General features: G+C 34.6%; 1 protein-coding gene across 3 annotated transcripts in view; it reads right to left on the reverse strand.

The window, feature by feature from the left end:
• Positions 1 to 24,761, reverse strand: part of LOC129787489 (uncharacterized) — a 47,543-nt gene that overhangs the window by 16,905 nt on the left and 5,877 nt on the right. For 2 of the 3 annotated variants that reach the window (XM_055823106.1, XM_055823103.1), the window contains exons 2-3: positions 15,822 to 15,844; positions 1,135 to 1,512 (exon numbers count right to left, since the gene is read on the reverse strand). In XM_055823106.1, the coding sequence (XP_055679081.1) occupies positions 1,135 to 1,275 (141 nt within the window). In that variant the 5' untranslated portion in view covers positions 1,276 to 1,512; positions 15,822 to 15,844. The remainder of the gene's footprint in view (positions 1 to 1,134; positions 1,513 to 15,821; positions 15,845 to 24,761) is intronic. The other variant, XM_055823105.1, reaches the window with a different exon arrangement.

Below are 24,761 nucleotides of genomic sequence, written 5' to 3' on the forward strand. Positions count from 1 at the left end.
AGCTCTGTCAGATTTAATTAATCAGACTGATGACTTGATGGATAAAATCAACACAGAGCTTAATTGCTTGACTATCGAAATGACTTCATTCATTTTGCAAGCTTCAATTGGAAGCTTAGAAAAGGAGTTTACACGTTTAAATTATGTAATTTTTTTTTTTGCATTTTTGCAATTATTTTTAGGTAAAACTTAAATTTTTAGCGATTTAATATTCTTTATTGATTCTCTACAAGAATTCGGGTGAACTCCCTTAATTTTTTTCATTCAATAAAACTTTCCTTAAATGTGATTTTTTTTGATAAAGGAAAATAGTTGAATTTAATATTTTTCTTAAACTGAATTTTATTAAAAGATAAATTTTTGCAAAGAATAAATTAACTCATTCAGGAATTTTTTGACATTCATTTTTAAGTCCGTAAACAAAATTCTTTAAATTTTTGTATAAAATTTTTAAAACTCATTAACTCAAATTTTTTAAAAATAAAAATTTCCTAAGCCTTTTTATGCTCTCAAAATTAGCCATTGTTAAATTTTCAATGAGCAAATTGAGATTTTCCACTACAAAAAAATGAAAAATTAATTTTTCTTTCACAAATTGAAAAAAAAAAGAGTTCTAAACAACCATAAAAATGTCCAATATAGCCTATCCCCTCCTACAGTTTTAATTTCTTTTTAATTGTCTATTTCGCAGAATATTTTTCAGTATTTAATAGGTCACTTTATCTCACTAAATTTCATTTGATTATATTCTGTATACAACCCAACTTATCAATAAACAACTCCACACACAATCTTCTGCGATAAATTTCCATCGAACTCATCAATTTTAGCTTGAAGTCTATTATTTGTTGAGATATTTCTTTTTATTTGAGATATACTTGAGCATTTTTCTCTCAAATAAATTAGAAATACATAATAAACAACAAAAAAGCATTTCCGTATAATTTTTCTATCTTATGTGTGCAATTTTCATGAGAACTTTATGTCGACGTGAAAGAAAGATTGTTTAATTGCCGAGCGTATTTCTTGTGCATTTGCTAAATGGAAATCGACAGACAATATACAATGAACTTCATCGGAAAAGTAGGATGGTAAGGTGGGAGGTGGGTAGATAATGTGTGAAAGTCATCTCACCTGCAGATCCTCCTCGTTATTTCCATTTTCAAATTGGAAATCCTGCTGTGCTGCGGCAACTATTAGGCTTCCAATCACAATGACGATGCTCCAATGCAGATGAAATGAGTAACTTGTCCCATTTCTCCTCGTTGAGATCATTGTCGTACTTAATTGTAGCGTACAAGCCTATGGGTTCTTTTTTACTATCTCGTCCTCACGGCTGTCCCTCCAGAAGTCACTCCGTGTGACCCAAAAGGGGAGGAACGTGGGTATTATTATTCGAAGTCAATGAGGGGATTGACTTCGGGTATTGAATGTGATGGGAATCACACCCGAAAAAAAATGTGATGATTTTTCCTTAAATACTCTCCGCCGGCACTACAGCATTGTGGTTGTCTGGAAAGATGGAGAAGAGAAAGAGAACATTGAGATTGTGTGGTGTGTTTTATTAGTTACTAAAATAATGGAAAAGGTTAAATGTCGCCTATTAATCATGTGAATCATCACACATTTTAGACGTCTCTCTCTCTCTGAAACGTGCCCCACACCACATCGCAACGCGCGCTCCCCAACAATACAAGACTCTTTTATTTTATTTGAATTTGAGAGCATGAAATGACACTGCTACAAGCCCCCTTATGCTGCAATGTAATTAATTGACGGCATACATATTTTGAGATGATGATATAGAATTTGATATGGCCACTTGTTTCCCCCAAATGAGTAAGAGTAGGAGGGAAAGACCTCACAGAAATATCCCAGCAATGGTCGATTGTCTCCTTGTATATATCGTTTGATTGTTGCACAGAGAAAGAGGAAATAAAGCAATCTATATTCATAAGGCAAAATTTGAAGTGGTTATAATCTCACTAAGGGGCAAATCAATTACACATAAATACAACACAGTGTTCGCTACAAAAAGAATAAGGACTCCCTGTATTCCACTAATTTCAATATTCTTCTACCATACACCACAATTCTTCCGCCATACACACTCTCTTCACTCCGTATACACACCCCTAATTCTTATTCATGTCATGAAAACGCAAGAATTACAAATTCAATATGTTTTCCTGTCAACATGGTTTTCTAACTGAAAGTTTTTCAACCCTCCATGCGCGCTTGTATTCTTCTATTAATTTTATTCTCCACCGAAGAATCTTCCTTTCGTCTGTGAATATAATTTCTCATTTGTAAGACAAAGTTTAGAGGAGCTCATGGAGGAGGAGAGTGTGTTCCTGTCAGGATTGTAATGCAATGCTCTTGCGTAAACACGGTGTGAGGTGTATGAATTCACCGAAGATGTTTTCAATTAAACTGTCTTGTTGAGAATTTTACTTAATTTATGAGAGATTATTTTCTTCGCAATATTGTTTCATGAAATTTAATCTGTTCTACGTTTTTTTTCGTTCGTTTTAGGTGCATTTGACGAGCTAATTATTGAATTAGGGGAAATTTGAGTGGTTGGAAAATCCTTTTAAAAAAAAAGAAAGCGTTGATTTTCTATTGCTTTTGACTTCCGGTATTTATCATTAAGATTGCATCGACGTAAAATTTCCGAAATAAAAACTTTTTAATTCAAATTTCAAGGGTCCAAACATATAGATTTTCTTTCCATTTTCATAAATCTTTGTAATTTTTTTTTATCTTTTAAAATTAGTTTATTTGAGAAAAAAGTTTTACCTATTTAAACAGTTCCATAAATTTTGAATTTATGAACACTAAAAAATACTATCATGTGCTCGTTAAAATGTAGGTTTTCAAACAACAAATTCCCACACATACAATGGCAATGGGAAAATACTTAAATATGATATTTTATAGGTATGTTTTTCACATTTAGAAAAGAAACACACGCCGTGCAATGAAATCAACAATACTTGGGTATTAAAATAATCAAATGAGTTTTCTGTGAGAGAGGAAAATTCACAGCAGTGGATATTTTCATCATGGCATGGTGAGGCAGATCCTGTGTGCAGCCAAATGATGTCTGAAATTTGCCTCAATAGTCACGTTTTGCCAATTTTCCAAACTTTTTCTTCTCAACGCGAGGCACAGCGAAAAAAGCTTGCGCACCAGCATCTGGGTTTCACTGCTGCGGAATTTATTTTAGCATTGATTTTAGAATTGTAACCATCTCCGACCCCAGAGAGAGCTCCAATGAAAGATAAATGATGTGAATCACAATCGGTTTATTTCATGGAACGAATGAATTTGTATTAGATATCTTTTTTTGGGGATTTTCCTCTATGTGTTGTTTTTTTCTCTCCTTTAAATCAAATCAATATGATTTTTTTCTCCAATAGCTATTCCAAAAAGTTTTCCGGTTAGAGATTTTGAAGGCAACAGTTGAAATAATAATTAACAAATTTTCCCGCTTTGTGTATTCTCCGACGAGGCACCACCCAAAGAGGTTCTTGTAAATATTATTTTAGAATTAAGCATGAGGTGCAAGGTGACGAATTCACGAAGCACACACTTGAAGCTTGAAGAATTTGTGTACATAAGCGCAGGCTATAATGCTTGGGCTTTCATCTTCGTCAAAATCTCTTGTTTTCCCCATACACCAACTTCACAACTCAGCTTAATTTAGCAATTTTTCATTTTTATTTCTCTCGCAGTTACTAAGGGGCTCACCACAAAATGAATTCAATTAAATATTCCATACAAAAATGTGAAAAGGTGGCATGAAAAAATAATAATAAAATTCACCTTTTTCCTCGGAAAGAAAAGAATAAACTGGAGCAAGAAGTGTGGTGTGAGGATATGAAGAAAAGAACGTGGGACGTTAATTAACTGGAAAATTTTGAGCACTGTGGTATTGTCTCAAATTTTCCTATCTACATTTTTTTTTATATCTATACTTACTCTTTCTGCCATACTTTATGTACAAAACACTTATTTACAAGCACAATTTTCCATAAAATGCCCCAGGATGTTTTCCCATTCGTCCCACAATCAACTTTCTATTTTCCCCACTTATTTATGCTTCTGGCTTCTTCTATACTTCCTTCTTCAAATGGATGTTGCTGCTTGTGAGCTTTCTAGCGCAGAACCACCCCCTCTGTCCATTTCTTCTCAGTGAAGGGCTTTAGCTCTACAGAAATCTCTCCTAAAGATCCCTCTCACATTTCCAATGCTTTCGTGCTTATAGAAACCATACACCGTGTATTAAACTCATCAGACATCCTGCCTTCGAGAGACTCTACGGGTATTCTTTTACTGTTGAGAAATTGCATTCCATCCTTATCTTCCTCTCTCGGGCTGTTTGAAGTTATAGAGGATGAACCACTTGGAAATAGGTAATATAAAATGGCATTAAAAAAAACGAAAGAAAATAGCTACACTGTGGTGCATGTTTCCCTTGATAAACACCACAGGAGAGAATTATGGAAATTTATTTTTCCACCTCCCCTGCCACCGTGGGAAACGTTAGCTCCTTGTCCAAAACTTTTATGGTGTATCCTATTTCGCCACACAGAGAGCTTTTGCTCATGTTTGCAAAGTATACTCAAAAGAATTTCTTTAATAGAAAATGTTACAAACATGCGAAATGTTTGCAATATAGTTTTAATAGTGGAAACAGGGGGAAGTTTCCTTTTATCTTGAACTCAAGAACAGATATTGGAAAAGCTTTTTCTTTGAATTTATTTTGGCTCAATTTCAATGTTAGATAAATTGACTGCTCATTATACTTTAATTTAATCTTCAAGGTTCCTTAAATTTAACTTTGATTAATAAAAATGAGAAAAATTAAATTTTATTTCTCCACTAGAGGGCCTACAAATCGTGGAGCCATCTATTGTCTATTTAAATTAATTTAAATTTCGCACATTTCACATTTTTAGTCGCCGCGCGCTTCAACCCCCACAACAACAACAAAAAAAATCTTTTCAATCATCAATCACCCAGAAAATTTTCAAGGGAAACCTTCATCATCTGTTAAATGAAAAGAGTGTGAAAGATTTCCCATACAATCGCTGCTGATTGAAAATGTAAGACAAATATTTTCTTCTCCCCCAATTTCCTTGGCCACAAATTTTTCGCATGTGCTCTTGTTTAATCTTTCAGCACAAAATGATACCTTGAGGTAGATTCTTTTGAGTGTAACCCCTTAAGGAAGGATCTTGGCTTTCTTTGAGCTTCGAGAAGCGCAACTTATAGAGAATTTTTCATCAATTTAATGCACCAGTAGTTTTGGCGGTGCTCTTCTGAGCTGAAAAATTCATCTAACATCCTCGTTTATGAAGGGAAAAAAACTCATGCCCGGAAATTCCTTTGTGCTGCTGCTGTGCAATTTCCGGCGGTTGGGACTTAATTGACAAACAGCCACACTTGCCGAAGTGGAGTGACAAAATCTACCGTAGAGGGCTATAAAAGAGAGAACCCACGGAGTCCGAGGAACGTGACAATTTTCCAAAATGCCGTCTTTTTTTTTTCATAACTCTCCCGTCCCGACATATTCAAAATGATAGAAAGAATGAACGCAAAATAAGCCATTTCATATTTCACAGCCATTAAATTTTTATTCATTGTGCCATCCATACACTGAAAATTCCACCGAGAGAAATGTCTTGGCGCTGAACCCTTGAAGAGTCTTGAGATTATTTTTATATTTGACCTTTTGCTGACAAAATGCCCATTATTCAATTAATCTCGTTGAATGTCGATTTGTGAAAATGAGAAAGGATTTTACATTGGTCGCATTGCCACACATGAACTTGACATGACCATTTATCACTTTTATCAGTCAGTGGAGAATTTTAAATAGATTCGGAGTGTTTAAATAAAGGCACATTACTATTTCAGAGAATTATTGTTTTTATGCCTCAAAGAAGTCAAAACAATTTTATATTCCTCGAATATTGATAAGAATGTGATTAAATATGAGAGTTTTCCAGAAAATTATTCTGCAAAATATTTTCTTCTCTGTGGAATTTATGTTTTTTATTTCCATTAATTAAAATTATATTTGAATACATCAACTGGTGTTTTAAAAAAAATATGTATTTTTTCAACATAAGTTCAACATGTGGTAGGTAAATAAATAAAATGCCGCTTAATAGAGTTTGAAAGTCATTTCATGAGAGCATCAAATGTGTTGTATTGTTTACTCAAGAAAATCAACCACCTACGACATGGACAAATTTATTAATACAAAATACCATTTCCGTGTAATTCAATGAAACACCATGGTGTCTATTTATAGATAACGTGGAGCCATTGAAAAGCACCACCAGAATTAGAAAAGATTGCTCGCAGGAGAATATTTATGTGATGATTTTATTCTTTTCTCACCAGCTCCTGTGAATGAGTTATAGCGATAATTTGTGAGATTATTTAAGGGTTTGTGGGGGGATCAACATTACACTGCTGTGGTGGTTTATATTATGTTTAACACGAGCGTGTTTCTACAAATAAATTGAGCCATTTCAATCATACTTGGATTTTGTGAATGAGTTAAGATTATTAATAATGCTGTTTGCTGATGACTAACAATTACTTTAAATATGTCTCTGCTCATTGTATGAGCTCTGCGATAAAACTTGACAATTTTATTCTTATTTAAGATGTTAAGCAATCTCCACAGAAATGCTCTTAACAATATGAAAATGTGAAAAGTGAGAATCTGGGAAAAATAAAAAATTGACGTTAATAAAATTTTGCATTTGAAAATTGCAAATAATCATTTTCCTCCTTATCTACCCACAAACTATGCAGAAGAAGATTTTCTTATGGCGTGCAATGAGTCTCAAGTGCGCTCCTTCTGTATTATTTATAAGACTTTGTAGTATGCAAGATTTAGATGGAAGAAAAACGAAGAACCAAAAGTGACGAATGGCGGAACACACGAATCTTTCCAGAGCTTTTCGTGTATGAATTATAAATAGCTCAACACTTGAGAATTTTCTGCACAAAGTCTCCGTGAATTTTCGTGATTTATGTTCTGGAAAAATTACCAAGATTTCCACGCACTTTTGCTTCCTTTCTTCTTGAGAGGCTTTCTTTGGGATTTGTGAAGGTGATAAAATCATTGAGAAGGAGATAACTTAATGGAATCTTTACGATTGAATGCTGCGGATCAAAAGTTGTAAAATTTCTTTTTTGGATTCTCCAAAGTCTATGGGAATTTTGACGATAGTTTTGTGGAGATATGTATACATACATTTGAAAAAGCCGCCCAGAATAGCATGATATAGAAGTGTCGAAGGCCCCATTTGAAGCAATGTCAACCAATAAAAGAGCCATAACTCGTAAATTTTCCAAACTTTTATTGTTGAACGATTTTCAACTTCAAATTTGTCCACGCCGTGACTTCTGAAGAAGTCATGTGGAATTCTTTGATAAACAACAACACTTAATCTTTTTCACATTAATTTTGCATTTAAATCTTCTTCCCATTTTTTTTTCTCGTGGTAAATTAGTTAAGTCTTTGATGCTTCGCTCTTTTATGCGAGATGGACGAGATGTGGAGGCAAAAAAGAGAACGATTCATCGTTGATGTTTGTGAAAAATGATGCACTCATGCGGCCTTTTAGAAAAATTACTTTTTTATGAGCAAAAATTTTTAATAAAGTGGATTCAGATGTCACATACATAATATTTTTCTCCTTTTGCATCAAGCGCGAATAAAGTGAGGAATCCACAAAGTTAAAAGTATAAGAGCTGTTGCAGCAATTGAATGCAGCAGACCGTTTACTGAAGATGGACGCAAATGTTTATTTTTTTATCGAATGCTTGATTAAAACCTCAAGATGTCTAGCCTCAATTTGTTAAATAAACATTCACATTTAACGTTTTTTTTTACCCAACACAGCCACTTCAAATGCAAGCGGATAAACGGATAATACAAAAATTTCTTAAACTCCGCATAGATGTGGTTGCAAAGCTGCAATTAGCACAGACGAGGGATTATGTTTCGCCACGGGGCAATTTATTGAGTTCAATTGAATTGTAAAATATGCTGCAATAACTCATATTAATTTTATCAGTATAATTGGGAATTGAATATCCACATTAATGCTATAGAATCGGCTTTATGGTCTAAATGGAAATAAAAAAAAATTGGGTTTTGTGAAAGAATTAAATTAGAGGAATTCACGTAAGAACTGTAAGAAAACTAAAGAAAGTATTGTGAGCGTAAGAAGAAAAAAAATTCTTAAAATTTATTCTTATGTTGCAATTATAAAAAAGTAAAAAATAGAGAACTTATGTTCCTATGTGAATTCAATAATAAAAAAGCTTTAATTTTATTCTCCGAGCTTTTGAGATTTTTCCCAAAAGAATGAAAAATTCATAAATATTCTTCAATTTCATTAGAGATTTCAAATAATTTTGTGAATGTGCATCACGTTTTTCCTTCAATTCATAAAAATAAAATGTGACGACACTTTAAGCTTTTTTTTTTGAGACGGCAATGCAATTTTAATTTACCAAAAGCTCACGCCACAAGTCCCATGGAATATCGTGCAATTTATCTCATTCACGATGGAAACTACCCCCTATATGTCTGCTGTGCGAAAAGCCTTCACCATCCACATGACTCTTGTGCAAACGAAGAGGGTGGATAAAGTAGATTCTCATCAATTTAATATAATGGCAGAAAATAGTGGTGGTATAGAGAAGTTGAGTAAGAAGGAGAAAGATGAAACTTTGGATCTTTGTAGTCTTATTTGCAGTGATTAATCAATTTTTGCTCACAGACGAGAAAATTGATTACGAGAGTGAATTGCCGCGCGAAGACTTCCCCGGAGCGCAGGGAAGATTTAATAATTTATTGTGCAATGAGGAAAAACTATATACATATATGTATATTGATTTAATAGAGTCCGCATGAAAATATATTTGAGAGTTTATTGCCTCGTGCTGGGTTGATTTTGCCAAAGCACAATTAATAGAATTAAAACACGCAATACAATAAAGTACTCACACAGTGTTCTTCTCTTTTAGACCTTTACGTAATTTTGCCATTTAGTTTGGAGCTCACGTTTCCCGATGAAATTCACGTTGATGGAAATAAACATAAAATTCTTAATTGGTACAGTCGATGAGAGTTGAAACAAAACACACGTCACTTCACAATAAATTGCTATAAAAGGTTATTTTTTTTATTTATTCGAGATGTTTGAAGGAAAAATAGAGGGATCAGGGCGAGGTTGGTGGAGGTGAAGTTGAGAGTCCGGTGACATGAAAAGGTTTTCTCCAGCAGTCATAAATCCGTGGGTATTTTTCCGCCTCGTGAAGCTAAATGGTCGCATCGATTAAAATTAGAATGATTGAGCGAGAACATAAATTTTCTCTTCAAAGGAAAATTAACTTCTTTTGCCGTGCTTCAGTGGGAACTTGTTGCATTTTCACATGAAATATTTTTTGAGATTTATTTATGTCCCGATACGCGTCTTTAGCACAAGAAATTGAATTAATGTTGTCGCTATTTTAGGACTTTTTTTCTTCATTTATAATCCAGCATAGGATTTATTATATGTATTCGCCTCTGGGGCACGCTTCATGTAATATTTTGAAGTGAATGTGTCACAAACATCCCTTAAAAGACCTTAACAACCTCGTAATCCCTCTACATCTCATTTTATGTAGTGTGAATTTTCTATTCATTTCCATCAAATGAAAAATATGTCAATACATCCTATATTGGAGGCTTTTCGATACCAGATAAGGGAGAAAAATCCATGCGATGAGCTAAAAAAAAAGTAAATAATCTCTTGGGCGGAAGGGCACACTTGAGGGGTTGGGAATTATTGATTTTTTCTTATTTATGTTTTTCTCATCTTGCACAGTACTTTAAGTATAGATTCAACACTCCAATATATTGAGTGTCATTCAATGAACCACAGACGGAGTTTGAGGAATGATGGGATTGTATTTCCTCTTCGTCATTTCCTAAGTGAAAGGCGTGTATCCCTTTTATGTCAGCAGATTCATATATAGGAGGATATATTCACGGATATGCCATGGTGCCAGAAATGGACAGTTTCACATTATTTCTGAATGGATATGACGTGCATGATTCTCATTCTCCAGGAATCATTTTATTTTCCATTATTTATGATATTGACTGAGAAAATAAATCAGTTTTTAATGTTGCCCACACAATGACGTTCTAAGACTAAACCTTCAACTACTTAAGACTATAAAATTAATGATTTTTGAGCTTTGTTTAAGTATTAATTGCGTTAAAAAATTGTTGGTTTAAAAGTGAAAAATATGCTGAATATATTTAAGATTTCTTTCTTTGAAAAATAAAGAAAAACTCATAAAAGCGAAAGTTTATAGTATTCTAGAGTGTTTATCCGGGTTTCTAGGCAATCTATTGTTGAATTTATTTATCAAGAACCTCAACACTCTTAGAAATATTTGCTCAGCAGAAACGTTGCATTTTAACTTGAAATCTTTTTAGCAAGAATGTTGCTTATCTCTGTTTATACTAAATCATCACTTTCTTTGAATTAAACTGTAAATAATTACTCATTTCCGACAACATATAAAATTAGCCCATATTTACAATTTTTATTCTTTATTGTGGTCTACTTGAAATTCTTCTTGTACAATACCGCAACGTCTTCGCGTTATCGCGGTTTTTTTAAAAGGCTCTCGTACAGAAGATTATTCAGGAGAGAGCAATTGCCTTTCCATTTTGGATTCATTGTGTTAAACTTGGTTTTCTGCAGAGCTGGATTATTCGTTTAGCTTGTCACCTCACGATTTACACATTAAGCGTATAATGCCTTCCTATCGCGATCAAAAAGTGAACATACATCCCGTGGGAAGTGAGAAATACTCTCATGAACTTTGCAGTAATGCCCCGCACAGCTCCTTTGTTCTCCAAAGTTCACTGAAAAATGAGATGTTTAAAAATTTTCGGAGTATTTAGCGCATCATTTAGTTTGGTAATTGAAAAAGTGTCAAGTGGAAAGGTTCAATGAAATTCCCTGAAACGCTTGAGGAAAAGCAAAAAAAAAAACGAAGAAGACTCTCTCGCCTCTCTATGTATATCATTGGTACTTATGCATATCCCATTCATTCTTGAAAAGTTCCCCTTAAATACTTCGATGTTTGCATCGTTTAGGCCTACCATATGGTTGTTATTCCTCTGTGGAGTTATTGAACCTTGGCGCCAATTCATTTGCTACTACTTTGTGTATTTGTTTAAAGCAATTTGCTTTCCATTCATAGCTCCATTCTCGACCCTTTTCCTCACACAGCTAAAGCGATGAGTTCAGTTGAGCCACTCCTAAATTCTCGCCATAGACAAATTGTCTCGAAAATCACTTCAATTCTATATGTAGTTAGGTCAGGGCGCGTGGAGTGAACGAAAAAAATAAATAAAGGAAAAAACTTCACGCCACCGAGAAGTTTGTCAAAAGGGCAAAGAACAGCGATGGTAATCAAAAATAATGTCTTCCTCCCTATGCCTATGCTCTCGCATTCGCTCTCTGACCCATTTTATAATTGCACTCAACTGTGGAAATAGCCTATTTTTCACCCTCCCAATATGATGTGGTAATGCTCCTATTCCGTGCTCAACATTTGCATATTATGACTCAATTTACTCACACAAAACGTCTTTTCCTTCGTTTCAAGAGCATATCATTTGACAATGGGACTAAAAGAAAAAAATATACTCTACTTTACTAGTGGAGTGTTTACTGCTATTTATAGTCCATCATATACATACATGGTAGGTAGGTATAACGGCTATATAGTAATTCGAAAATATGACCGAGATATATTAGCGAAAAATCACCTTTTTACACACTACGTGGCTATTTATAATTTTGCGTGTGGTTGACCCTTGAAATGAGATGCGGAAGTGAAAGAGATTTCACGGAAGGTGACGGATATTTTTCGCTCTCTTTACTCTACTCTGTACCTTCTTCTTGTTTGTTAAAGGAAGAATTTTACCAAGGTTTGAAGAAAATCTTTTACTTTCCTTATAAAGTAAATTAAGAAAATTGAGAATAAAACACTTTCCTAAATTTCTTAGATAAAATAAAATTCTTCCCACAACTGGGAAATTTTCCACATTTTCCTCTTTAACGATATTCAAGTAAATTTTCTTTATTAATCAAAATTTCAAATCATTCCATAAATTTCTTTATAAATTATCCCTTAATTCCATTGAAATTAATCTCCTTCATCATGCAAAGGATCTATAAATATTTTCTCAAGTGATTTCCCGCCAAAAACTCCACGTGCACACGTTTGCCCACGAAGGCAGCTGTCTTCACAAAAATCTCCTTTAATTATATACATCGAGTGTGAATTACAATAATAATGAGCTCCGTTAGCGTGCCTCCCCCACTAAGAAAAATGAATGTGTTCTTATTTGTCTATATCACACAATATTTTTCCATGTGCCTGAAATTAATTTCCCTCCTACCGCACTGCTATATATCGTAAATATTATTAATTTGGTATTCTAGCTGAGAAATATTTGTCTTTTTTTACCACCAAGACGGGGAAAGTTTATACACGGTCGTTTTGAGGAGAATTTTCACTTTAGTGTCGCTTCGCAAAATGAAGGAAGAATGTAAGAAGCGGCAAAAGAAATAGCTTCTTGTCTTGCTAATTCGTGAGTCAGCCTAAAGTTTATTTTATCAATTTTTTTTCTTCTATTTTCGAGCTAACTTCGTGTGTGTGTGTGTGTGGAAAAGCAATCAAATATTATCAAAGGCAAAGAACTTATTTCACAACAAGCCAGCAGCTCTTATTTTTTAACATACAAAGCACAGCTGACTCGCTCGTTACAAGCTGATAAGGAATTTATTCGTTGTCTTATGCACAGCATTTTCTCTCAACTTTTTCTATTCGATAAATATTGAATGAAGAGAGCGATGTTTACTTTTCGTTATCTCATGTGGGAACAAACGCACGCAAAATTCTAAATAAGATGGAAATACTTTGTAGACTTAGATGGAAAATTTGATAAAAAGCTCACTTGTTCTTTCATTGCATTGCATAATACATAATTGTTTACGTATTATGTAGATTTAAACGGAATTTTAAACTTCAATTTAGAAAAGAAAATTAAGGTAAATCTTAATTTTAAAAGATTCTTTAGATTCTTCTAACTTTGAATAAACTGTGTGCTCTTGGCTTATTTTCATGGACCACAAAGCGAGTCATGCGGTCAAAAAGGTTTCAGATTTCCATTCAACAATACCATTTACTTAATCACCTTGAGTTCATGCTGGTTTAAAAAAATCAAATCAAAATTTAAATTCAATAAATGATTTAATTTATTTGTCTCTGGAGCTGCGCATGACCCAGTAGAAAAACAAACTGAATTTCATTATCATCCTCCACGCGAGAATCCCATTGAAAGTTCGCCAAATTCGGAGTACAATAGTATGGTGCATGAATGACGTGATAAAAGAGATCTAAATAATATGAAGAAGCTACGGAATCATCGTATATATGGGAGAAAAGAGGTTAAATTATCGTGTGACACTATAAATATTCATAAATGAAATTATTCTCATTGTCACAAGGCACGGTGAATTTATTAGACGTGCGTTTTGTGATCTTATGATATGCAAAAGAGGCTTTACTCGTGATGTATCATCGTATGAAGTTGCAATCTTGGGAAGAAATGAAAAATAAGGAGACTCCAAGAATGGAGGAAGGCGTCAAAATTCGCATAGAGAGGGTGTTGTTAAGGCGTAAAAAAGGTATATAACAAAGTATATGTGGTACATTCTGTGGCTTTTATGTTCAATGGCTATCCCAGCGTATCTTGCACCGATCTACAAAAAAAAACATGCTCCATAAAGAGACACACGCCATATAAATGGTGTATTAGGAGGAAGAAATAACTGAGTGTCGCCCAGACCATAAATGGCACATTGTAAGCATACTCCTTCTATTATTGCATACGACAGATCATCCCAACAATCCCAATACCTCTCTTTGCTCGCACCATTCTCACCAGAGAAGAACGTAGGATATAAAAAGGAAGAATGTACCATCGAAACCACCGAAGGATACAAATCGATTCACCTCGCATTTGCACACACACACCCTTAGCTTTGCAGGAAGAGAATCCTCCAGTGATTTTGATGGCGTGTCATCGAAGCATAAAAATAAAAGAAATCTTGGTATTATTTATTGCCCAGTCGTTGTAAGACGAAGAGATTTTCCGCACACAGAACAAACCAAACACTCTTGAGAATTCCTTCTTACACTTTCCGCAACATTTACCCTCCAAATGAAGTCGCTGGATCGTTTTATGCTGCTGCCAAGTCAGCTTTTTTCTCCCAATAAATTCCTCCAGAACATACAATCTGCAACTACTATTTAGAAACTCATTGAAATTTTGTGAAGTGGAGAATATTTTTCAATGGGGGAAAACAATTCACGCCAAAGTGCCCACTTTCGAGGGAAATCCCCTAAATAACTTCTTGGGCTTCATGGAGGGTGGAACACTACCAATTTATAAAAGCGCAATGGCATATTGGAGCTTTTCCTTATTATTTTTAATTTTTTTTTGATTATTATTAGATCTTTTTCTAGCTATATTAAGGCTTGAAGAAATATGAAGGAAAAATCATTCTTGAATTAAGTTTAATCAAAAATTCAAAAATTTCCCTAAAACTCTCAGAGAACAAATGAGCTTAATTGAAATATATGTTCTACATAAATATTTGCTGCAAGAATTTGTTCATTATTTTTTTATTTATTTATGGTAGACCAAACCCCAAAAGAGCATCAACGTGACTGCGAAAGGGACATACGATGTGGATAAAATAATTTCCTATTCATGATGATATCCCACCATTCATAAAACCCCTTTTGTGAGCACAAACTCACCTCCGAAATAATAAACTTATCACTGTGTGATGATATAGTTGATCCCAAACCACACCATCAGGAGTTAATTAAGTAAAAACAGCGACAAACTGGGAAAATTTGCATATTAGATTAATATCTACCATCCAATGCGAATCCCTTTTTTTGGAGAATAAAAGTCTTCCATCATCGAAAAGCCCCCTTTGGAGCATTGCCAATGCTTTTCCATTTCATTTCTTTATAAAACTCCCCCTTCCATGCCCCTTAAAGGTATTTTCACGTGACGCAGTGGAAAATGTCAATCAGTATGAACCGAAATTTCTGTCCTCGCAATATTGAGGTGAAATACCACAGAAAATATGACATAAAAAGGCACCCAGGGTGGGGGTGAAAGGGGACAGGGGTGAAAAAGGAAAAAAAGCTCATCCGTATTTTGCTTTTAGGTGGAAAAGTGACTTTGACGTGAGTTTGGGAAATGACTCTGTCAATTGTAACTTTTCCTCAAATTCACATATTTTATCCAAACTACCTCAACATATCAAATATATTTATTGTGTATTTCATGAAATTGCTCATGTTTACACACAAAGTGTTCCTTAGGTTTGTTTTGCGCCCCCGAAGGGTGTAAACGATGAGGAAACGAGGAGGGAATGTGGAATTCGTATCGTATGGATCGTATGCCATATTCAAAGAAACATTTCTCTTTGAGAATTCCAAAGGGGATGAAAACTTTCCAAATAGAAGAACATTTTTCCTATTTCATGGGCTGAATTTCAAGTGAGAAAAAGAATTGGGAAAATCATATTAAATAAAAAATTCTTAGCTTTAAAATTGAGCTTTCAGTTGATTTTTCAATAAAAATCTTACGAGATATTAAAGAATATTTTTTTTAGACTTACCATCAAGTTCTTGGGTTTTTTTTCTGTAAATAAAAGAAAATAGAAATAAGTTTATTTACCAAATAAATTTCTTTAAAATTAATTTAAAAATTTAAGAACCTCGCCAAGAGAAATAAAATAATAACTTTTTATAAAACTTGCTACTTATCATCCCCTTGCGAAAGCTCTTTTTCTCACATTCAAATTTTACGTGCAATTCTATCCATTTTTGGAAAGTATATATTGTCTGGGTGTCTTCAGTTTGAGTACGTTATATTTTTTTTACCCTCTTCCATTCCACACTCCGTGGAGCTTTATGTGACAATTTCTTTCGTTCACTTCCTCCCTCCGGTAGGAAAAAGAAATGTTAAACTATGGCCCAAATGCATGTATGAAGACACACGAGAGAGCTTTTTGCAAAAAGTTCAATTGCAGAAAATGTCTCAAACAATGTTCCTCAGAGTACATTTTCGAGAGGGAGAAAAAGGAAAAGAATGTGTGGAATAAAATAAATGTTATTGTTCATTGTGAGAATGAAATGGTAGTGTGGTGATATTTTATGCTTGATAATTCTCAGTTTGGCAACATACTGCGAGAACACTCCCGAGATGACTCTTAAATAACACCAAAAAAAAGATGTGATAAAATATCAGCCGTGGAGAATGGTTTTATTCTGAGAATTGAACATATAGTGATGAATGCTAAAAAAAACGCAGTGAAATGGTCTTTCTCTTTTATATATCAATTCAAGCGAAGAGTTTTTTTTTGGGTATATAATTTCGAAATTTGTGAGTTAACTAATTGACCTATTAAATGATTTAGAATCCTATTAAGTTCTCGTGCTTTTTTTCTGACTCCTCCTCTGTGCATAAAAGGAAATTAATCAAGAACATGTGTGCACGTTCAGCATTTTTCATTCACAGATTTTTTTTCCGGGCAATTCAATTCAGAAAGTCTCACATTGAGAATGAAAAGCCGGCACCTTCACAGACATATTAATTGTAAAATGATTCTTTGCTGCAGGCTACGAGCGTGGGTCTCTTCACATTTCTTTTAGCACTAAACATCTATCTTCATTCTCTCTAAACGGACTCTCGTGTGCCTTAAATAAAACAATCGGAGCCGGTACCAGCAGAAAATTCATTCATTAATTTAATTTACAAAATGAAAAATTTTTTATCCTACTTAATTCTCTCTAACATTTCTCCGAGAAAGAGAGTCTCTTTTGCCATAGGGAATAATAAATTGAATTTAGTGCCAATTTCAGAAACAGCTTGCACTCTTTTATTGCACATCTTATGGTCAGACAGTATATTCGATTTACTCACAATGTTCTGTGTCTACAAACATAGGAAAAAATATTGTATTAGATTCCTTTCGAAATTGTACTCAATATAATGTTTTTCCGTCTGCAACCACACACTCCTCCACCAAAACTCGCACATGCAATGACTTTCCCAGACATTTTTGGTTCAAAATAAAAATTCACAGAGATAAATTTAATGACTTCATCATGGGTATAAACAGCTCGATGCCTCTGTGAGTAATTAAATTTCCAGAGTTGGAACGAATAGTAATGTTCGTTAAAAAATAAACTTGTGAAAATATGGGCCAAAAAGGCCAAGTTGAATGTTTTCTTTGGGTCTGTGTTGTTTTTTGTTTTTATTTAAAATGAAAAGAAAATCGTATTAAATCTACATTTTTCTTAATTTCTTATAATAAACTTTTTTTTTTAGTTTTGAAATAGTTAAAATAACAGATCGCTAAAGTTTTCTTGTTTATTAAGTTGTTTTAGGAGCTACTTGTTGAATTTTTGGGAAAAACTCTTATCCTGTATTCGGAGAAATTGAAATTAAAAATGAAAAATGAGGGAAAATTATTCTCTCAACTTTTCCTTATTTTCAACAATTCACTTCAACGAGTAACTAACAAATAGACTTTCGAACCATTTGTATCGTCTAGCCTGTACCGAGGCAAGAACTTCCACCCAAAAAGGGAATGAAAATTTAACGAAAAGCATAGAAAGCTTCGAAAGTCGTTTAAAGTATTGTACATATAATAGAATAAATTGAACATACATTTTATGCACAAATATTCAATGGGAATAATTCACATTGAAGCGTTTAAAGTGTATTTAGTGCGTTATGGACACGACAGCTCGAATGTTGGCCACATTTTAATCACGTCTCCCATTTTCCTCTCTGCATGAATTTCGGTGTGAAGTTCAAAATGGACAGCAATGTCATCACCACAGCATACAATTATCGCCAATATTTGCCATTGGGCCACACACTGCATAAATACGAGCATCATAATATGTATCAAAGTTGGAACATGGGTGTTGCACACAGGCTAGAGGAATTATGTACTGTGTGAGTTGGAACAATTAGTCTATAAATAAAGTGTACGAAGTGTCTCGGCAGTTGAAGTGCAAACCGTCAACAGAATCGTGCCAAAGTACAGGGAGCAATGACCAAAAATACACTAGAGCTGCAAACCACTCGAGAAAAGTCGTGTTGAACTTTTTCATAACTAATAACGCACCATTGCTAATGTGCCAAAGCGTCATTTCCGCGGTGATTTTTTTCTCTCCATTCAATTCCTCAAATGCTATAGACGTGTGCAAGAAATAATTCCACGACGAATTACATTTTCACACAAGAATACTAATTAACAATAAATTCACATGGAGAGGCTGATTGCAAATAGGGCTGTACCGACGTACCACCTCATCCGAAGACTTATCGCTTGCGCCAGAGTGAAAGATGCCATTGTAGAATGCAATTGGAGCGGGCATCATTAAATGAATTCAAAACAATCAATCTTTTAAATTCATTGACCATTGGATGTGTGTATAATATGGTTATTAATAAACATGCGGCACAGCTTGCAATTTAAATCAGAAGAGAAAGAAACTCGCTTACACCTACATTTTAATGCCGTCTGTGCTATGTTTCTGCATGACAGCGAATGCATTTGGAACAGTGATTGTCAATCTGAGGAATTGCTAAAAATAATTCCGATTTTCTTTATGCTTTGTTACATAAATTTATGCTTCAATTTCGTGAATTTATTTATGATTCCAATCAATGAGTTATAAATTAGTCAGAGACATTATCAGCTTAAGGATATTAGAGGGACATTAAGGATATGTAATTTATTATGTACCCTGCATTGTAACAAAGGCTATTGAACATTATTTCACATTATTATTACGATAATGTTGTTATGTGGTGATGATGTTATAACGACCTTCTGTGACAAAATTTTATTTACCTCAAACACGAAAAAGTTTGTAAATAAATATTGATGAAAAAATATTGAAAATAAATATCAGAATAACGAGGAACATAAATATTTACCTAGGTTTGACTACGTCTTAATTCAAAACATTATACATGTAATTTTCCTTTCGGTAAAGACGAAGTTTGAGAAGCTTTGGCCTAACCCACCCAATAAATCCTTTTGCACATGAGATGCAAAAAGATTGCTGAATCTGTATTAATTGTAGAAAAGGGAGTGAGAGAGACATGGTGGTGAGGTCAATATCACCTCACACCCATGCATATAGAATCACTTTCCCGTCTGTTCGACTTTCTGTTGCACACCATGAGTGTTTGTCGTAGACGAGGTGAAGGAACGGATGAGGTGGCGTGGATCACCTTCTTGGTCGCCTCGGTCGCCTCGTCGGTGTCTATTAATCGATTTCCTTTCCCAGGTGCCCCCGCTTTTCCACCATCAAGCACACGATACACATTCCGCCATGCTCTGCAACTTGACACCGATTCTCCCAGCATTTCTTTGCCACCTCTTTCACCTACAAACTCCGGTGTACTTTCATGTAATTAAATCACTTGCCGACTTGCTGTTCACTGCAATTTGCAATTTTGGCTTTTTCCTCCAAAGCTGATATGGATCCATGGTTATGTACAATACATAGCAATGCAGAGAGGATATGACGAAAAATCAACAATACAAGAGAAGAGATTGATTTCCGAATAAATACAACCATTGTTCTCTCTGCACTTCCATCAATTAAATCAGATAAACATTTATGTCTGGCTTCGAAAGCAACAAAGACATCTCTCGGTGCTTCGTCCACTTCACGAAGCACTCTCTACCATCCACACCACCTCCCTGCCGCCCATCACATGGCGCGCTAAGACGATCAATGCGGGGTATTAGTGAGATTTTTTAACGACACGATTTGCAAGTCAGTCGTGATTGAGCCCAGACCGAAAGTATGGCAAATGTTGGGGTAATTGAGTGGAGGAATAATTGCAGAATTTATCACTCTGTGTACGCCGCACATGGCGAAACTTTCAAATACAAATTTACTGTTTACACAAAGCTTCGTCCGGGGCTGTGTAAACAATTTTTCGGGCGTTTAGTGCGCTAAGGTCTGGCAAAAATAATATTGATGTGAATTTTCAAACCACCATACATTAATTTAGAGTCCATTCCATTTGTACATATCGTGTTTCAACTACGGCAACTACTTTGCCTTCAACCTTCAATTGAAATACTGAAAATATCGCACACGAGCGAGAATGAAACAATTAAGATTTTGCCCTACTGAACTTGGCCGTCGAAGAAATTTCTTTGCCATGCTCTTTGCCATTCACTTGTGAAGATCACAAAGTTGAGCCGCGATTTTTTTTTCACAGAGAAATTTTTGCTTTCTTTTTATTCTTCTTAAATTTATTAATTTTTTTAGAGCTTTTTCTTTCATAAAAGAGCTTTTGGTTATATATGCAAAAATCTTCTCAATATGATTTAGAATTCTAAAGAACCTTAAATATATGCATCATTTCAAAGAAATCTTCAAAAACAAACATCAAGAATACAATAAAGTTTTCAAATATGGAAGCAATACATCACCGTACAAGAAGACTAACGAAGTATATTTATCAAAAACTTTGCAACAATTCTTATATGTGTGTTTAATGACACAAAACGCGAAAATGCAGTGCTGAGTAAGTGCTGAAGTGGATCATTTGTCAGCATTCTTTCTGGGTTTCGTGTGCATTTTTCCTTCACTTCCCCACTTATTTCTCGCCGTATGAATATTTGCAATAAATGTCCTCGCAGAAGTCGCAGAATTCCCCCAAAAATGGTACATTTAAATCACAGCTTAGTGTCACTGTGGAGAAAAATGTGTTGATATACGGAGAAAAATCTCTGCAGTGCTGAATGTGTGATATTTGGAAGAATTTGTGGAATTTTCGGCGAGAAAAATTCTCTCTCAAAAAATATTTTCTTCAATTACCGTCCTCGTCAGTGCCTCATACTTTAGTCCAGATGTTGGCAGACGTTTATTGGGATATTTTGGGGTGGAGTGTTGTTGATGGTAAAAATTTTCTCTTATTCATTTTCTCACAAGGCATTCGAATTTACTGCGCCTTTTCTATTACCATTTGGTATCGCTTCTTTAGCAGCTCTAAGGGTAATAAATTCATTTAATAGTTACAAAATGAGACCACACGATAAAATTTCGTTGCGTATATATGAAAAATGAGACACATCCGGGGGGTACGTGGGGGTTCTGGGAAATCCCCCGAGAGGGTGGCAAAAGTTTTGCTTCGAATTTTTCTTCATCAATGCCCAAAGGGCGCCTTCAGCCATGCACATAATTACTGCAAAGGGACAACTCTCTCGATGGCGTCAACGAGTCTTCTTTTCTCGTAAATTTTCCCATGAAAATGTCATTGGTGGGTTGTAAAAATTGCGTAAGAGGAAATTTATACTTTTACTGCAAAGACCAATGGGGATGGGGGTTGGGGATGAAATGTCAAAGTGATGGAAAAATGGTCGATATTTCATACATAGTGTGGTGGGGTGGAAAAATTAGCGGAGTTTATGAAATTAAAGCATATCGGGGTTAAGAAATTTTTTTTCAATTAACAAGAAAAGAATTAAGTAAATTACCAGTAAAGTCTGTGAGAACACAAAAAAATTAAGAAACGGAAAAAGCTTTAACAAGGTAAAAAATAAGAATTTTTATGTTTTTTGCCACCCTGTACAGTGTTAATATGTGGCAAAACAACGATAATGCTAACAGGAAAATTAAATAAAAATTATTTTAAATTTCTCAACATATCCTTTCTGCTGTTGAGATGGGATTTCCTCTGTCACGACGAGGAGGGAGTAAATGTGATATTGTCGGTGGGAATATTGAATTTGAGAGGCAAGAGTAATCCGATATGAGGCTTCTCATCTCACCACCTCTTTCATTTTCTTCGTTCTCTTGATGAAAAAAAATCCATAAATTCCCGAGGCATATGTTCTACACAGAGAAAGGTCGGAAAACCTTCAAGGGGAGCACATAGGGGGCTCCAAAATTGTGATTTTTTTCCTACCACTGTACACTCAATCAAATTATCCTCACGTTTTCTGTGGGAACACCTTTTGGATCCCGGGCATCATGCGTAATTCATGGGAAGTACTCAACTGACACTGATGAATTGGACCATCAGACATTCACGGCCACTGTTTTGCCATATTTGTTAACAAACACAAATTCTGTGCACATAAAAATTGTGACTTGGCAATGTACAAATAGCTCAGATTCATTTTCTCTGTCACTTTTGGCAGAAATTCACACAACGATTCACCCCCAATCTTTTTTAATCGAATCATCTCTCTTTGTCAACGCTCACTTCCAACTTTTCTCCGTGTTCTTTCCCTGGTTAATTGCTTGCAAATTCATTCACACATCATCATTCGAAGCTTTGATTCTTGTTTTGCCTACCCCTATATGTACAGAAAACTCCCCCAAAAAAGGAACAACATACACACTGCACAAGAGCAAGCACAAAATTACTTATTCATTCAATTCATTGATGGTAGACATATATTAGTGATTTGAATTTAAATACCTAGCCCCTCTAGGAAATTCAGATTACTAGCATTTGAAAATTGTAGGAAGGGATGAATTTATAAATCGAAATATTTGAGCATCAATCTTGATACGTTCAAAGGACCAAAAGACGTATTCAGTTCCACAATCAATTTCCTCTAATTAATTTTCTCAAACTCACTGAAATGACTTATATTGATTAATTGAGAGGCGTTGGCCGTAGCTGGAGGAACAAGCTGAAATTGCGATGATTTTCCGTATAGCATAGAACAAAAGTTTCTCCCCAATTCTCTTGTTGTTAGTGAATTCTGTTGGATTTTCTCTTCATTCAGGGAAATAATTTATTATGTGCTATGTACATTGACTACCGTAAATTTAATGCAATGTTGTAGTTGAAATAGTTTTTAATTTCAATTAACACAACGTTCTGGATTAGAATAAAAATGTTCTTAAATTAAATATGTACAAATTCTGACACATTGAAGCAATTGAAATAATTTTAAGAGATTGAAAAGCTTCTATAGATATATAATAAGCATAATTCTGTCAAATAGATAACGAGTTTTTATGTTTCTGTGAATAAATTCATATAATTTCTCTTTCGCTCTTCACTTATCCCTTTTGTGCTCTTCACTTATAACTCCTCCACAGCAATACAATAAAGATAACCATAAAAAACTTTGGTCTGTATGTCCCAAAATTGTTTCCAAATTGTGAAATCAATTGAGGAGTTTCTTAATGCTTCATAAAATTTTGTGGTGTACGTTTTATCGCTCCCATGTTTCTCCCTTGTGTGCACGAGTCTTCCTATCTAAAATGATTTTTTTTCTCATCTTAAATCTGACTATATACGAATTCTCCTAGTGGTGGAAAATCACAGAGAATCTCAAGCAAATGTGCGCAAATTTCCATATAAAACTTTCATGCACTGGTAACCTTTTTTGCCAGAAGGCCCTTCTGCGTGGCACGTTTGTACGAGAAGAAGGAAAATATGAGGGAAAAATAATATCTTGTGGATGATAAAATGAAATTATTTCCTGGCATGCGACAATAATGTTGCATGTAAATGGATTATTGAGACAACAAAGGCATGTGCATTGTGTCTTGGTTGAAAAGCTCATACACATGGGGGATGCAGATAAATGCTGAAAAGTTTACACCCCAGTTAAAGTTTATTCTATAGTCACACCCTGAGTTTTCCAGCTTTTTTTCTCCCCTCAATACATTGTCAGTTATATACAGAAAAGCCATAGATGTGCACACATGCAGAAACAGACAGAAAAAAAGGATATTTTTTGAAAAGTGTCGGAGATGCAATCGATATATAGTTGTAAGTGGTCTATGCTGTGAAATGTTTTCCGGGCTTACCAAACTATGTTATTTTGTTCCACAGAGAGGAAGATAGTTGAAGTGATTTTCGATTAGGAAGCATCGTAGTATTATTAAAGTGCTCAATTCATAGGGGCATAAGAAGATCTCTCTCACTCTCTACATTTATCATGCGAATCTGAATCCCTCGGAAGACAGCATATGCTTGCCTTTTATAGGGATAAGCAAAGGAGGGTTGTGTGTAGTATATTTATGGGAAGCGATTAGGGATTTTACGAAGAGCCCATCGTCCACTGGAATCACTGAGATGATTATGAATTTACTATATATGGGAATGAACTTTCAGGCAGGATTTTGTATGATTTTTGACGTCCACCATTTCCGCATGAATAAATGCTCACTATAATCCAAAAGGACATCGTATAAATTTCGCAAAAGTTCAAGGGAAAAGGACTATATACATACGCTGTTAATCTTTAGTTTATTTTTTTATGAAAATAAAATACATATCTGTGTATTTGAGGCTGCAAAAGTTATTTGAGATCTCGAAATAGAATTTATTTTATGTTTGCCTCTTGAAATTTTAGGGCAGGAAGGTAGAGCATAGAGGAAATATTTGTATACCACAAAATCCCAAACATTGGCATGTGTCCAGTTCACTTGCTTTGTGGTATGATCGGCAGCATTGCCAGAAGGGAAAACCTCAAAGCAATTGAAGTCCTTTCGCATGTGAATTCATCCAATCAGTGTCTCCAACATTACGCTTATCTCTC

The sequence above is a fragment of the Lutzomyia longipalpis genome, chromosome 1 (genome assembly GCF_024334085.1).
Source record: "Lutzomyia longipalpis isolate SR_M1_2022 chromosome 1, ASM2433408v1".
Taxonomy (NCBI): domain Eukaryota; kingdom Metazoa; phylum Arthropoda; class Insecta; order Diptera; family Psychodidae; genus Lutzomyia; species Lutzomyia longipalpis.